The sequence below is a fragment of the Siphateles boraxobius genome, unplaced genomic scaffold, assembly GCF_051911475.1.
Source record: "Siphateles boraxobius isolate OS27281-9 unplaced genomic scaffold, OSU_SipBor_1 53, whole genome shotgun sequence".
Classification (NCBI taxonomy): domain Eukaryota; kingdom Metazoa; phylum Chordata; class Actinopteri; order Cypriniformes; family Leuciscidae; genus Siphateles; species Siphateles boraxobius.
In genome coordinates, this window is record NW_027509175.1 from 8,753,529 (window position 1) to 8,767,799 (window position 14,271).

At 36.8% G+C, this 14,271-nt stretch overlaps 1 protein-coding gene across 4 annotated transcripts in view; it reads left to right on the forward strand.

Annotated features, from left to right (window-relative positions):
- The window catches only part of LOC143714228 (caskin-1), a 60,226-nt gene that overhangs the window by 12,112 nt on the left and 33,843 nt on the right, over positions 1 to 14,271 (forward strand). For all 4 annotated transcript variants that reach the window (XM_077205308.1, XM_077205306.1, XM_077205307.1 and 1 more), the window contains exons 2-5: positions 8,070 to 8,121; positions 12,380 to 12,477; positions 12,994 to 13,139; positions 13,248 to 13,343. In XM_077205308.1, coding sequence (XP_077061423.1) covers positions 8,070 to 8,121; positions 12,380 to 12,477; positions 12,994 to 13,139; positions 13,248 to 13,343 — 392 coding nt within the window. The remainder of the gene's footprint in view (positions 1 to 8,069; positions 8,122 to 12,379; positions 12,478 to 12,993; positions 13,140 to 13,247; positions 13,344 to 14,271) is intronic.

Consider the following 14,271-nt stretch of genomic DNA (forward strand, 5'->3'; position numbering starts at 1 on the left):
AATTCTTCCTATATATAGTGCTCATGCTTTCGGGTCATTTTAAAATGATAATCATTAAATATAATTATAGCTATGGGTTAGAGCCTAAGAATGAGGGGAGACAATGTGCGTGTGTGTTGTGTGTGTGTGTGTGTGTGTGTGTGTGTGTGTGTGTGTGTGTGTGTGTGTGTGTGTGTGTGTGTGTTGTTCAGATTACTGTGCTTGTCCCAGATTATGCTCCAGAGCTGAGAGATTAAATTACTTCCTTTTAAAAAAAAGAAAACAAGCATGGAGGAATGCCATTATTATGTGCATTTTTTTGTCCTGAATTATATACTGTATTTGGTTACTCAAACAATTTTCTCACTGTGCCATTGTGTGTAGTTCTTTATGTTTTTAAAGGTGAATCTCACTTCAGTCTAAAATTAAGGGATTTTATTTTTATATTATATTTAGCATAAAGAAAGGAAGACAATTTTCTCATTAGATTATTATTAAATTAAATTGAATTATTATGTATTAATGTATGAGTACAACTGAAATAATAGAATTTTTTAGCATTACTCTAATGAGAATACGAGTTATAAGAGTTAAAATAAGACTCATTAGATTCTCATTACAATTAAATTAAATAATAGATTTTATATAATATTTTTTAAATACCCTTATTGACAATTGAGGCTTCATTGCAATGAAAATAATGGCACAATTGAATTTCTTTAAGCGAAATATCAGCACCGGTTTTTGATTTTGTTTTGAATTATGAGCTGGACATGTTCTTGACAGTTTTGGTGAGATTCACCAATAAAGCCAATATCACACCTCCAGAGCGAACCTTATCCTCTACTATAAATTATACTCCCTTTCCATTTCCTCTTGTGGGAGTACACTTGGGTAACCTTAATCTAATTCCTGAATTGTGAATATTAACCTCAATGTCAGTTCCATGAAAGGTTTGCAGCTCTCGACACCTCCTTTGTATTGAACTTGTGTTGTATCCTTCACTATCTTCATAACCAGTGATAAGGCTGGAGAAGTCTTAGCTCGTCCCTGCAGGGGATTTGAAGCTCAGTAAGTCATGTTCTGTTCACCCTATTGCGCGTATAGCATCAATACCATGCAGCTTGACAGATTAATGTTGCATCTGATTGGAATGTTGAACATTCCAAGGTCCTTGAGTATTAAATGTAACATTTCTTCAAACTAACTATGTTCACAAACATAAAACTGCTGATTTATACCATTAGACAAGCAAGTTATGAGCAAGTTATTAAGGTTATTACCTTTATGTCCCATGCAGCAAGAACAATTTTGTTTTACAATGTTGCATTTTGTTTGTAATTATGATTCATATCGCTAAAAACATTACTTTGACCCGCCTTAAAACACTGTAGTTCTAGCTGAGACTGGAAGAGCTTGGCTCATGTTGTCGACATGTCGAGAAGACGTTGTTTTCTGTGCTGTGAATCCACTTTGCATGCGCTTCAAATGGATGAGGACTAAAAAAAATGACGCCAACATTACTGTTCGTATCACTGTCTATCAAGCGCTGAGGAAGCCTCTGGAGCTGAAATTCAGATATGGTAATAGACGTTTAACTTCTGACATGCGCTATAATTGGAACTGTTTCAGATGATGTGCAATGTATGTTATGAGAAAATTAAAACGTTTTTTTTTTACCTTGGATGCATGTACACCTGATGTAGGAGACCTCCAAAACAAAATTAAGGACCTTTAAAATAACATAATGGGGGGACTTTAAAAGAAACATTGGTATCTGTCACATTGGGTACTTTAGTAAATTAGTATTTATCACAACCTTTTTGCAATTTTAAAAGATAGTTCACCCAAAAAATTCTGTCTTCATTTACTCACTCTCATGTCATTCCAAACCCCTATAACTTTCTTCTGTGGAAAACAAAAGAAGATATTTTAAAGAATTTTGGTGACTAAACAGTTTCTGTTCTATTGACTTGAGAAAAATAAAAAATAAAATGAAAGTCAATGGGAACCAAGACAGTTTGGTTATCAACATTCTAATATATTTGTTCAAGTTGGATAAGATATTTTTTTTTATACTATTGAGATTTACCTTGAAGAAATTATTAGAATGTAAATGTGTACCTTGAAATGCAATGTAAGTCGCTTTGGATAAAAGCGTCTGCCAAATGCATAAATATAAATATAACTATAAGATTCACATAGTTCAGAGCTTCTTCCCCACTCTTTTCTCTCTTAACTCTGTCCTTTACCAGTGTTATTTTAGTATTTATCCATAATGTTCCTATTGTAAGCCACACAGGGTGAATTACAGTGAAGTATCAATATACTGATTCATTACTGTCATTTGGATCTAGATAGAACCTGCGGGCTGAGCATTTGCTCTAGAATTGATTCGTGATTGTGAATCTGATATCAGTCAGTCACATGCTTGTCTAGGTGTCTGTCAATGAATTGATTACATAATTACTAACAAAATGAAGTGCAATGTAGGGGCTTTAAAACTGCTGCTTTAGTGCAATGATTATCCCCTTTTCTTGAGAACTACAGACCACATTAAGCACAATAGAGGAATAGTGTTAACAAGGTGTGAGAGGCTGTAATTTATAGGCTTTCATGCAGCACTAGAGTTGGATTAGAAAGTGCAGAACAGGCTAGACAAAAACTGTGTGTTTTGAAAGTAAAGTCTGTTCAATAGCTGTAAATAAAAAATACTGAGTGTCCTGTGGATGTTGTGTGGGCATGTGTCCAATTATCCATATGGTTAATCTGGCTCACAGCCTAACATTGCCTAATTTAATAATTAAAAAGCAGTATCGCTTCTTCACCATTAATAGAGGGCAATGAGGGCATCTACCTTTTATCCACCATAAGTAGCATGAAATCGCCATGCTACAGGTGGCCTCCCATTGGCTGGATGTTTCAATAACTGTCTTGATGTCATGTGGTGAAGAGACTGGTATTCAAAAGCCAGAGAAGGTACAGAACCTAGAGTCATGGCTATCAGAGGGTCTGAGTGCTACTTGAATCTCTGCAGTGAGAGACAATTTTTTAATGTTTCCCAGCTGTGATTTTCTAAATTTATCAGTGCACTGCATAGCTAATGAACTTAACTGGTTCATGTCATGATGGCTCAGTCTTGATGTAATACCTATTTAAGTCCAAAAACATTGCCTTATAGCTATACTGTATATAGCAATAGCTATGTTTCAATTCAAAGTTGTGAATTTAACTTTTGCGAATAAAGCAGTGTTGTATTCAAAGGAAATTATCGCTAAAAATGGAAGTTGCTGCAATCAGGCAAGCCACTGTGGCTCTTTTTTCCTGCATCATAAATGACTTGCATATCAGAGCTCTCAGACGAAACGCAATAAACGCTGTCATGTTATATTGTGTTCGGATTCCTGGTGTTTGGGAACTCAATCATGTGAGACACCTCTGGAAGGGAATTAAACCGAATCATTCTGATGACAGACTTTAGCTCAGGCATTTCAGAATGATCAAACCAACATTTGAGATGCTGTGGGATGAGAAAGGTCGGCTGGTTTGTCCAGTTATCCAATCACATCCACTGTTCAGGCCACGTGCGCATCGAGGGATTTATTAAAAATAAACAATACAGCTTCTTCACCATTAATAGAGGGCAATGAAGGCATCCACATATTAGCATTAATTGTCAGATTATCCTTTTAGCATTTAAACTTCATTAAAGCTTGAGCTTGATATTCATTGTTTCATTATAAGGAAGAGAGCAACTCAGACATTACGCTAAATCTTTTACTTTATGCTCCATGAAAATAAGAGTTTGGAACGACATGATGGTGAGTAAATGATATCAAGATTTTCGATCATGGGTGAAGTAATCCTTTAAAAGGCTGTAAACTGTTTGGCAATATGATGCCAGGGATTGAGTTCTTTTTGAGAATTACTTGGGGAGAAGTCTTGTTGGGTTTCAGGGGAAAAATATGATTTCAGCATTTTGCCATGACAGATGATGGATTATATCATCTTAACCTTTAACCTTTTGTAGATTTCCAAGTCTTGCACACTCTGCAACACTCCAGCTCGGTGTGCTGTGAATAAACTGAATGCAATATTGAAAGAGGATCCAAGGGAAGATGAGTAATAAAGAATGTTTAAAACACAGGAGGTTTTGTGTGCTCGTGAGCAGGGGCTGGGTAACACTGATTGTTATTGTCATGGTTAAGGTCAAGGTTTCCATAGCAACAGGCACCATTGAGGTTGCAGTGATAATGGTATGAATAATTTATCACATGGAAGATTATAACTGAGTTCCAAAACACCTCATGGTGTGTGACTGTATGTGCACCTGTTTGTATGTATGCAAAATGTATGCTTCTGCCCTTAACTTCTTCCTTTATCGTGATACCATCACCACAGTTACCAGAGAGCCATTGCATGGCAACTTCAGGTGCATATTTTCCATGGTATTTCTGTCACATTCTCTAATTAGCATCACAGTGACATTGAGTCGTCATGGTAATGCTCATTTGCGTTTTTCTCATTCCATTCCGTTGTTTCTGAAGGTGTCTGAGAGTGTGTTTGTCAAAAATTAGATGCTTAATTAGTATATTAAATGTGCAATAATTATGTATCTATTAATTTAGAGATAAAGTTCAGTAGGGAAATTAATTAACTAATTTATCATCACCACCACCGTATAAGCATAATTGATTAGGCTGTGATCAGCGAGTATGAATAATAATGTCATTTATACATAATTAATAGCATATAAGCATGTTTAGTAGAATAAGTCTGCTATTAAGGTCAAACGAGCAGCACACACACATTCAGGTTGTTTATTTCACCATTTAGTGATATTTTTTCTGCATTTCAAATTTCTCTCGCTTTCTGTCTGTCTCTACACTCCCATCTCTGTCTCACCCTCTGAGAAGGCTGCCATCTGGACCACTTTCATTGAGAGCACACACACACACACACACACACACACACACACACACACACACACACACACACACACACACACACACACACACACACACACACACACACACACACACACACACACACACACACACACACACACACACACACACACACACACACACACACACACACATACATCTGGAGATTAATGTATCAAGCCATAGACATTTGATGGAAATATCACCCAGAATTTAATGCATGATTTTGATTAGGATTGTCAGTGTTTTGCTGTAATATGTCATTGTGCGAATGGGTGGCTTATTACGGAAGCCCTGAAGGTGAGAAAAAAAAAGAAGAAAACTTATCTCGTTATTTCGACATAATATCTCGTTATTTCGACTTAAGTCTTTATTTCTACATAATATCTCGTTATTTCGACATATCTCGTTATTTCGACATAATAAGGTGACAATCTAATATGTTCTTATAATGGGTTTCTATCGTAGGAAGATGATTAACGTCAAATTAAAGCTTTGAGTTCATATTCTGGACTTTTTGTAGTATACTTTATTATGAATTTAGTATCATATTGATTAATAAATGTACGCACAATTATCCTTGAGCTTGATAAATGTTGCAGATATGTTTTAGGCTTCTATCTACAAACAAATTGCTTTCAATTATGTGTGCAAAATCCAGAATTCAACGAATGCAGCAGCAGCAACAACAATAATAGTTAAATTAATATTATTATTAATAATAATAGCCGCAGTAGTGATAAGCGAAAGCAGTGCAAACCAAGTCAAGTAAAACAGAGTTTCTGATCTGGCCAATAATGGCCAAGCACATGAAGCAAAATAGGCTATCTGCGATTATATGAGTTGTGTAAAGTTAACAAATAAACCAAATCTAATAGATAAAGCTGGCTGAAAGAGCAATACTGACAACAAAACTGTGTAATTGCTAAATAAGTTAATTGCCATTAATATTCAACGTTTTAGAAAAGTATGAATTTGTAGAATATCCAGTGTTATGAAAAGAGTAGGTCAACATAACTACAATGCGTTCTTTAATTCCCGGTCTTATTCTGCCCTCTAGTGGCATATTGAAATGAATACACACCTTAACATGACGGACGGTGTTATTTACAAACAGACCAAACACAGTAAATAATCATACTAATAAAGTATACTATGTACAAAAAAATCTGATGAGCTCAGAATATAAACTCAATGCGTTTAATTACACGTTAAGCAATTGCCGAATACACTCAAATGAGATCAACTCAGACGTCAATAAATGCATGCGCAAATTATAATCACTAATACAAAATAAAACAAAAATGTATTTTATTCACAAAAATGTCTCTATTGTACAATTGCTGCACATTCGTTGAATTATGCACACATAAGTGAAAGCAGTTTGTGGATAGTAGCCTAAAATATCTGCAATATTTATCGTTTACGGATAATTGTGTGTGCATTTATTGATCAATATGATACTAAAATCATAATAAAGTATACTACAAAAAATCAGATAAGTCCAGAATATGAACGCAAAGCTTTAATTTGACGTTAAGCATTTTCCTCCGAAAGAAACCCATTATAAGAACGCTAAATGTAGCTTAATGCATATTAGAATGTCCCCTTATTATGTCGAAATAACGAGATATTATGTCGAAATAACAAGATATTATGTCGTAATAACGAGATATTATGTCGAAATAATGAGATATTACGTCGTAATAACGAGATATGTCGAAATAACGACTTATGTTGAAATAACAAGATATTTATGTCGAAATAACGAGATATTATGTCGAAATAACGAGATAAGTTTTCTTTTCTTTTTTTCCTCACCTTGCGGTTCAGGGCTTCCGTAGCTTATAACCAGCTGTGATTAAACAGTTTTGTTTGAGTTTAATGAATATAAACTCTACCTGCTGGCTTTGGTTGAGAGGAATCCCCTCTGTGACTGATCCACTTTGACCTTAGTCCAAAATATAAACATGGTGGGAAAGTATTTTATAATTGCTAACTAGGATCCTGCAACGTTGTCACAAACGGTTGCACAAACGTGAGGAAAGGATCTATTTGCAGCAGTGTCATATCCCAGTTTCAGAGACAAGGCTTAAGCCTAGTCCCAGACTAAAATGCATGTCTGTGAAGCCAGGCCTATACTGTATGTTTTAAACAAAACTCAAAATACTCAACGGGAACAGAACAACCGCAATACCATGACAAGAACTGACAAAGAACAGAAAGAAAACCAAGGCTTAAATACACAGAACAATCCAATCAACGAAATGAGCAACAGGTGTAACTGATTACCAAACAATTAATAACCAAGGTAACCAACTGAAAACACAGGAAACAGAACTAATCACATTCAAAACCCACCCAAACAAACATAAAACCCAGATAGTCTCTTACGCCTTGTATACGTTGTACGATTTTGGGCTGTTCCAGATGAAAGATGACCAATCGTAACGATTTCTGTGGTCGTGGATCCTAAAGGTGGTCCTGCGTCGTACAGTGAGAGAGTTTCAAAGATGGCCATTGTCACAGTCTTGAGACCAAAGATAGCCTGCAATCATTTTTTAATTATATTAAAAATATATGATCATCTCATGATGATCTCACATTGTGTTTGATGCTACGAGTCTACGACCTACGTCTATTTACTAGCCAATAAAAATGTGACATGAAATGGCGTATTGATCAGCGCTTCATGGCGCTAAAACTTAAAACTATTACCTCAAACTCCATTTGCAAAATTGGCATGTCAAGTTGGCCTCTTTTCCCTAGACATGACCGGGTCCATTTTCTCCTCTTACACTTCCTCCTCCTCTTTTCAGCGCACATTAAAAACCACAATTGCCAAATTGCGAGTCATCTGGCTCTATTTGTTTACCACGAACGTATACTGATGATGTTTTATCCTTCTATACTAACGCTGCGTTCCAGACAGCTCGGACGTCAGCTTGGATAGTATAATAAATTAATAGTATAATAAATTGCATGCATTATGTTTATGCCTGACCAAGAATGTTTTTTGTTAGTTTAACAAATGTGTCCGTTTGGCCAAATTAATGGAACATCTCCCTTGACAATTATAAACTGCATTAATTCTTTATCATTATTGTTTGTTCAGAGTTCAAAATATTCTGTTTTCTCCTGTAGAGCTCCTGGGTGCTGCTAAGAAGGTGAATGTGAACTTCCAGGACACAGACGGGTGAGTTTCATCTATACTACATTGACATCACGTGATGTCCAGTTTTTCTGAATTGCTAAAACACTAAACCCCATTCTCTGAACCAAATTTTCAATAGTCTAAACCAATTTGTCGAATAAATCACTCTTTCTGTAAAACATTAAACAAGTTCAGGTAGTTAAAACACTGTTTGCAAATCTTTTTTCAAAACTCTAAACACATTTTCCACTGTTATGCACTTATGTTTCAAAATGGTAAACACAGGTAGGCGAAAGTTAAACACAACTGCAACACAGTTGTCATCGTTTACACAACGACTCAAAATTGTTCACACTTATTTCTAAAGATGTGACCAAACCAACTGTACATAATACAAGTCAGTTCAGAGTCCCAAAATTTACTCAAAATGTTGCACTGAATGTTGATACCAACAATGGATGGAAATAATAGAGGGAGAGAAGGAAGAGGATGAGTAAGAGGAGGTGAACAAGCAGGAAGATGATGAGGAGGATGAGGAAGAGCAAGGTTGTGGAGAATGTTGTCCAGGCTGGATCTGGCTTTAGGGTTTTTCCCTTTGCCTGCAGAGATGACATTATCTGTGATGTGGAGAGACTCCTCCGGCCGGACCAACATGAAGACATGATGCTGAAGCAGAATAAATCACTCTCACTGATCTTGATTTTGCAGTTGGACAACTCTTCTGGGTGTACTTTACTGTAACATGCTTATCATTTAGAGTGTTTTACTGTAACTTTTTTGGCTTTTGCAGTTGGGTCACTGTATTTTCACAGTATGCAAGTGGTGAACATACAGACATTCGATAGGCCTACTATTCAATATTCAGTACAATACTATACTTGCAGTGGATACAGAATACAATTTATTCACCTTACTACTGTAAGTTGTCATTACTATACTTCTTTACGTAATTGCAAAATTTGTTTACTTTGTTACAATGTACTTTTTTTCTGTAACTGCATGCTTTGGATTCCGTGTTTTTTGATGTAGTGTCTAATGAATGATGTGTAGTGTTTATAATTTTGACTCGCTGTGTGTATGATCTGAGAGCATTGTTTGATTTTGAGCACAGATAAAATGGTTTTGAGGCAATTGTTTGATTTTGAGCACAGATAAAATGGTTTTGAGGCAATTGTTTGATTTTGCCAGAAGAGTCAGAGGTTCTGTAAATGTGGTTTGAAATTTTGTTTAACGTTTTGAGAAAGTGATGATGGTTTCAAGAAATGTGTTTTTGCAATTCAGAAAAACTGTAAATTGAGTAGTGATCAGATGATGTGGGCTATTCAGTGGCCAGTGCCTATATTAAAGTAAACAGCGTTTGCAACTTAATGTAACGTATTTCCAGGTCAAACATGGCAGTAAGTTATTTTATTCATCGGCACTTGATTGGATTTTGAAAAGTGAATGTTATACGAAATGGCCATTAGGTGGTTGGAGGGAAGGCCTTGAAAACTACGAGTGATTGATGATATCAGTACCATGCAGTCTATTTTGAGTTCATGGTTAAGTTAGCTAGTGGACAGAGCAGATTACAGCTAAAGCAGAGGTGTGTTGTTATTAGAATGCTGCAGTGTGCTAGTAGTAGAGAGATATAGTGTGTGTGTGTGTGTGTGTGTGTGTGTGTGTGTGTGTGTGTGTGTGTGTGTGTGTGTGTGTGTGTGTGTGTACACACGTGGTTTGGGGCTCTGGCAGAGAAAAATCTCTTACTCATGGAAGTAGGTCATAGCCTCCTGCTCAGTTAGACAGTGAGGGATCGGAGTAAAGTGGCAGAGTTGAGATGCAATGAAGTCAGATTAGGGACCCTCTAAAAAGTCCCGCATATAAGCCTTAAAGTGCCCCATTATGCTATTTTGGATAGTAGTGTGTAATATAACTGTTTGTGAATGTAAAAGGTCATCAAAGTTTCAATGAACAAAGTGCATGATAAAAGCAGTTATTGTCTCCCAAAAGAAAGAACCAATACTGAACTGTCTAGAACGAGTCGTCAGTAATTCCAGTCCTGCTCGAACCTATGTGGGTTTGAACAAATTTCAAAATTCAGATATGGTAATGATTGGTTTTCTTACACGCGCTGTAAGTGGCAGACCAATCATAACAGACTGGGCCATTTGACCAATCAGAGCAGAGTAGGCTCTCTTAAAGGTGGGGTTTAGAGAGACTGGATCAAACCATTTCAAACACTGTGAGAAAATAGGTGATGCTGTGATGAATAGCTTGAATGAGATATAGCTTCTTTTTTTTTTTTTGGCAACCTGTAAAATAGCAAAATATGGGCACTTTGAAGCACTTGGATTGGAAATAATATCTGATATATTAGGATTGGGTATTATGAGGACATATAGGCTGTTCTGAAGAAGATATGTTGACCATAGCAGGCCTAGAAATTAGTACACACAAATTAACCTCAAGATTTTCTGCAGAATAGTAATGCATGTCATTCACTCCCTGTTTCTACTCACAAGATCTTCACATCATCATGAGCTAGTTTTTCCTTATTTAATTGCATTTTATTTGCAAGTGGTTAACTAAACTAACTTAAAGTTAAATTTTAAATACATGTTGAATACAGGTTTTTCAACATCAAATTTCATTATTTTTGTCTATGTTCTAATTGGTATCAATAACAGTGCAGTAGAGGTGATTACAGGGGCAATTTCTACAAATTTCAGGACACGCACAGTTCTGTCTCTAACTGAGATAAATTAATGCCTTTGAGAGAAATTTAATCAAAAACAGATTTTGTGTAGTCCAGTATTTTTGTCTTCTACTGCCTGAACTTCTATTGTCTTTGAATCCATAGTAATATCTATCTAATCTCTAATAGGTCGCTGGTTGGAAGTTTACAATGACAGATGCTAAACGATTTAGTACCAAATAAAGGTGAAAAATATTCAGTAACATTAATTCATATAAAGCAATGATAATATGACTTTGACATCATAATTGTAACGTCGTGCGGTTGAAGCAGAGATGAGGCTGGATCCAAGTGCAGCACACGCTTTATTTAACAAACTACAAACTAAACAGACAGGACTCAGGAACAGGATTCAAGAACAGGAACAAACCAACACGAGCGTTAACAGTCAAACATTAAACAAGAACTCACAAAGATGAGGCTAAAACACATGGCTTAAATAATCAGGGACAAACGAGCTAGACAAGATAACAAGGGGGCGTGGTTAATGGGAAACACCTGGGATAACTAATGGCGCTTTTCCACTGCATGGTACGGCTCGGTACGGCTCAGTACGGTTCGGTTCGGCGCGACACGGTTCGGCTCGCTTCGCTTTTCCACTGCATGGTACGACTCGGCTGGGCGCGGCACGGCTCGGTTCGCTTTAGCTCGGTTGCTTTTCCACTGCAGTTAGTACCACTTCAAAGTGGGTGGGATTATGACTGATCGTTATAGTTTATCCGCTCCTCGGCAACCAACAAGAGGAACGTCTGCGCTTCTCGTCCACTGACGACGATTCAGCCATTTCTTTTTTGGACGTTTTTTTTCTTCAAGCAAGTCAAGCAAGTAGTTTTAAAACAGGTGCTACAGCGGTGGCTGTTACTGGCTATTTAAATCTAGCGGGTCTCACAAATACAATGATGCTGGTAGTGACGATTCTGTCTGTCTGACCAATCAGTGATCTACAGTGCTTCCACGTCACATTTTAGTATCGGTACGGTACGCTTGGAACCTCAACTGGGGTGGTACCATTTAAAGCGAGCCGAAGCGAGCCGTACCGTACCGTACCATGCAGTGGAAAAGCGCCACAAGTGAGCCGTACCGAGCCGAGCCGTACCGTACCATGCAGTGGAAAAGCGCCAAAGTGAGCCGTACCGAACCGAACCGTACCGTACCATGCAGTGGAAAAGCGCCATAATAGACAAGGAACCACTGAACATAACAAGACACAAAACCCACACCGTGACAATAATGAGGATACCAAAGCATGACTTTTGTTTCTTATGTGACAGAAATTGGCTTCCATATTATTTGAGATACAACAGGTTATTGTAATTTAAACCCAACTCTTATTGTAACAATAACACCTTTTATTAAATTTGAGTCATTTTGTGGCTCAGTTCTTTTGCCATATGAATGTTTATTATACAAGAGATACCTCCTACTTTAATATCTTACCATATTTAAATCTATTTCAAAGGTATCCCTCCTAGAAACCTGTGCAGAATTATTATTATTTTTATTTTTTTTGCCGGTTCTATGTCAAATGGTTAATGCATATTGTGTTTGTGTGCTTTTGTTTTATAGGTTATCTGCCCTGCATCATGCTGCTCTTAATGGTAACGTGGAGCTGATTGCGTTGTTGCTCGAGTCACAAGCCGTCGTTGACATCAAAGACCAGAATGGTACAAACACACACAGTACCTTTTAACTGTCTCATATGTATATGTACAGTATTTACTCAATATACAGATGAATCAGTTATTACTGTAAAATAGACTACCGTTCAAAATCACAACGAGTTTTAAATATTTTTTGAAAGGTCTCTTTTACTAATCAAGGGTGTATTTATTTGATCAAAAATGCAGTTGAAACTGTAAATATTATTTCATTTAAAATAATTGTTTTCTATTTTCTATCTAAAAAAAGTCTGTCCCCTATGGAAGTTTGTTTCCACAAATTAATAAAAAGGTGACTTTTTTATCTCTCAATTATGACTTTTTTTAACTCGCAATCGAAAAGAAGTCAGAATTGCGAGATGTAAACTCACAATTGTGAGAAAAAAGGTAAGAATTGCGAGATAAAAATTAATTGTCTTTTAAATAGTTTTATTCCGTGGAGGAAACAAGCTTCCATAGTCCCACACTTTTGAATGGTAGTGAAATATGTTTCTCATTCAAACTACCTCCTGTTTTCTGAAGGGATGCGGCCCTTACATTATGCTGCTTGGCAGGGCAAATGTGAGCCCATGAAAATGCTGCTCAAGGCAGGGTCATCAGTCAACAGCCAATCAGATGAGGGACAGATCCCTTTACACCTCTCATCACAACACGGTCATTATGAAGGAGTGAGTAAATGCACTTAAACAGTCAGACTTGCATGCTTATGCACACATGCTGTACACACACACACACACACACTCATACTCACTGTACCGCACTGTGTGTGTTTGCAGAGTGAGATGCTGCTCCAACATCAGTCGAACCCCTGCCTCAGAGACCACGCTGGGAAAACCCCTCTAGACTTGGCTTGCGAATTTGGACGTGTCACGGTTAGTTACACAGTGTTTGTGTGTGTCTCTCTGTGTGCACGCAGGGGTTTGTGATAGATGGATGTGAAGCGGTGCTCCCCAGTGGGAATGAGGGAACTACACCTCTTCTCACGTTCTCAGCCAAATGTACAGTAGGAAGCCCAACATGCGCTCACACCCCGGTTTCCACTGCTTGCAAATGAGCACAAGAGACTCTTTCATAACAGTTTATTCATACTTGGGTTTTGTTAAAGGTATAGTTCACTCAAAATTAATATTCTGTCATTATTTACAATTAAACGCTGCTCCAAACCCGTATGACTTTTTTCCTTCCGTGGAACAAAAGGAGATTTTTTTAATTGTACTGGATGCTATTTTCATGCAACTGGAAGCAACGTTATGTATGTTTGTATTTTTATTATTATTTATTTAATCGTTCCAAATCACCTATTTATATATTTATTTATGCATGAATGTCTTTGTTTGTTTGTTTTTATGTATATTTGATTATTATCTCTATTTGTTGTCTCATTTAATATTTTAAAATCTCTTCTTTCATGCAAAAAAACCATAAATGTATTATAAATGTCCATGTACACTTTACTTCAGATCTTATGAAGCCACATTAGCCATAGTTTTGTGTGAGAAACAGAGCACAATGTAATCATTATACACTGATAATCTTCACCTGTTAACCATTGCAACCATTGTTAACCATTGAGATCCTTCAGTGAACTAAATCAGTCTAAATTTGTCAACGACTCATTCGATCCACGGCTGTGTCCGAAAACTTAAAAAGGCTGCCTTCTGAGGCTGCAAGGCATCAAGGCACGTCCAAATCCAATGTTAGCATCTTTTCCAGTCTCCTGAGATGCCTTCATTGTAGAAATTAAATATTTGCTTAGTTATTGCCAAAGCTTGCTCTATTTTGTTGTAGATCATTAAACCG